Raw genomic sequence first — 2,789 nt, 5'->3', positions numbered from 1 at the left:
GTAAAAACATACCTATCAACATGTACACACATACTTGGAATAGCAGGGATGAGTTGAGGACGATCTTGGTGAGTGCCTCGTGTTTAATGCATTCGCGCAGCATCAACCCACAGTTGAGCGCAATGTCGTTCTGGTCACTTTCGTATCTGTTGAGTGAGTTGCAGAAGCACAGCACACCAAGCAACGGCATGAGCCCAACATCAAACAATGGCATGAGAACAACATACACACGACTGTTATAAATTTCTGATCTTTTGTATCTGTGATGTCCGTCGGTTCGCTCTAGTGCCCGTGAAGCGGCAAAGGTATCGGCCTGAGTAAAGTACAGAGAACATGGGATCCAGGTTTGCAATAATAAATAAAATAAAGAGAAAAGCAGCACAAACGATAATCCACAATAAATATTTAGTCTGATATTCTATAGGAAAGTCTTTTAATCTACAAGAAGTGCGGTACTCCTCTGTGTCAACATTGGCCGCGAACGAGCAAAATCTTAAGGGTTTACAAGCGCAGCTCATTGATATGATAGATCATTGGGACTTCATTTCTATTTATAGATTGGCACACAGGACAGTTCAGCCTCACGCACTCACCCCACATAGTCCTACCCATTCACCTCATATAGGCCTACCCACTCGTACATGTATTCGACTGCAGGCAATACACACATTAAAAGGGCATACAAACAACCGCACACACTCACTTACTGACTCACACACATGTATGTATATATACTTATACATTGACAGAGATGGTGCAACGTACCCCCTGCCACACACTCTCACACACATGTATGTATATACATACATATCCATAGACAAAGTTGGTGTAACGTACCCCCTGCCCCACACTCCCATTCTCACTCACTCACATATATGGATATACACTTATACATAGGCAGAGATAGTACAACGTACTCGTGCACCACACTCTGACACACATGTATATATATATATACTTTTACATAGACAGAGTTGGTGTAACGTACCCCTACATCACACTCTCACACACATGTATGTATATACATACTTATCCATAGACAGAGATGGTGTAACGTACCCCTACACCATACTCACACACACATGTATGTATATACATACATATCCATAGACAGAGTTGGTGTAACGTACCCCTGCACCACACTCTCACACACATGCATGTATATACATACTTATACATAGACAGAGATGGTGTAACGTACCCCTACACCACACTCTCACACACATGTATGTATATACATACATATCTATAGACAGAGTTGGTGTAACGTACCCCTGCACCACACTCTCACACACATGCATGTATATTATACTTATCCATAGACAGAGATGGTGTAACGTACCCCTACATCAAACTCACACACACATGTATGTATATATATACTTATACATAGACAGAGTTAGTGTAATGTACCCCTGCACCAGCACAAAGAGAATGGCCTCGCGTTGGCAGATGTATTCGACTGTGGGGAAGCGCGTGCCCACTTGTCTGCGCAAGAGATTGTTGAAGATCTGCGCCGCATCCTTCTTCGCCTATGACATGGGTGGGGTATAAACTAAGTTTAGACAGTTGAGTTGAAACCAAGTTTAGGCAGTGTGAGCACAGCATCCTTTACTGCCATTGATGTGCGAATAGAGAGGTGTACTGCCTTATTCACAGAATAAAGTAGAGTGGTAGTGAGTGTGATAATACTGCGGAAGGGTTCGTGACAGTACAGAAAGTGTTGGCGACACCTATATATATTTATATATATGTATATATATATACATGCGTACGCACCAAAGAGCGTGTGCATCACTTCCTTTACGGGCAATGGCACAAATGCGCACACCATTGGCCCACTACGCTTGACACAACAGATGCAGTACACTCGCAGCACACATAGACAGTAAGTCCAAGCTTAGTGAAGAACAGATTCTGATGTACGCACGCCAGTACAGAATACCTACACCCATGATACTCTGCCTTCGCACATACGTAGGTGGTACTCTATGCACACGTTGACATGCTTACGCACACTTCACACACTTGCCCACATGTGTGTGATAAGTATGTACCTACATACCTCAAACTCAAATGAAAGCACACGTTGACATGCTTACGCACACTTCACACACTTGCCCACGTGTGTGTGATAAGTATGTATCTACATACCTCGAACTCAAATGAAGCCAAATTGTTGACCAGCAGCAGCAGCAGATCCGTATTATACACCTCCTGCGCCAACTGCACCACCAGCTGTGGATTGGCTTCGCTCTCGCCTGTTTGAGACCGTGCTTGAATTGGTTGAGACTTGCACGAGGATATGTATATATATATATATATATGTATATATTATATATATTTATATACCTAAAACAGTCTATTCTAGAATGCGCATGAACTAGTACGAGTCGATGCAATCTATATAGGTATATACACGTGAGCATTAAGTCTATGTCTAGAAAAGCAAAGGTGAGGTAATTTATATGAGAGCTTATGTCGCAGATGTGTAAATACGCACACTCGCGCTCACACCAATATATTAAATAGTGAAAGATAAATAAAAAAGATGAGCAACGTATATCAATAGTCATGTAGAAGAGATTGGATGCGCTGCAGAATATGAGTATAGTCCACGTCGATCCAATATTGGTATAAATCGCCACAAATATGATAATATAGCCTTGTACATCATAGATATAAAAAACACAAACACAAACACAAAACACAAACACAAACACAAACACAAACACAACACAAACACAAACATATGTATGTATATATATATATATGCGTGTGTGTGTGTA

At 41.4% G+C, this 2,789-nt stretch overlaps 1 protein-coding gene across 1 annotated transcript in view; it reads right to left on the bottom strand.

The window, feature by feature from the left end:
• The window catches only part of SARC_00758 (calcium-binding protein 39), a gene marked incomplete at its 5' end in the record, with an annotated part of 6,654 nt that extends 4,078 nt beyond the window's left edge, over window positions 1-2,576 (bottom strand). The window contains 4 exons of the mRNA XM_014305562.1: window positions 35-146; window positions 1,414-1,532; window positions 2,155-2,261; window positions 2,561-2,576. Coding sequence (XP_014161037.1) covers window positions 35-146; window positions 1,414-1,532; window positions 2,155-2,261; window positions 2,561-2,576 — 354 coding nt within the window. The remainder of the gene's footprint in view (window positions 1-34; window positions 147-1,413; window positions 1,533-2,154; window positions 2,262-2,560) is intronic.
• Window positions 2,577-2,789: the final 213 nt, after the last annotated feature.

The sequence above is a fragment of the Sphaeroforma arctica genome, assembly GCF_001186125.1.
Source record: "Sphaeroforma arctica JP610 unplaced genomic scaffold supercont1.26, whole genome shotgun sequence".
NCBI classification, from domain to species: domain Eukaryota; class Ichthyosporea; order Ichthyophonida; genus Sphaeroforma; species Sphaeroforma arctica.
This window is presented reverse-complemented; position numbering and strand designations above follow the sequence as displayed.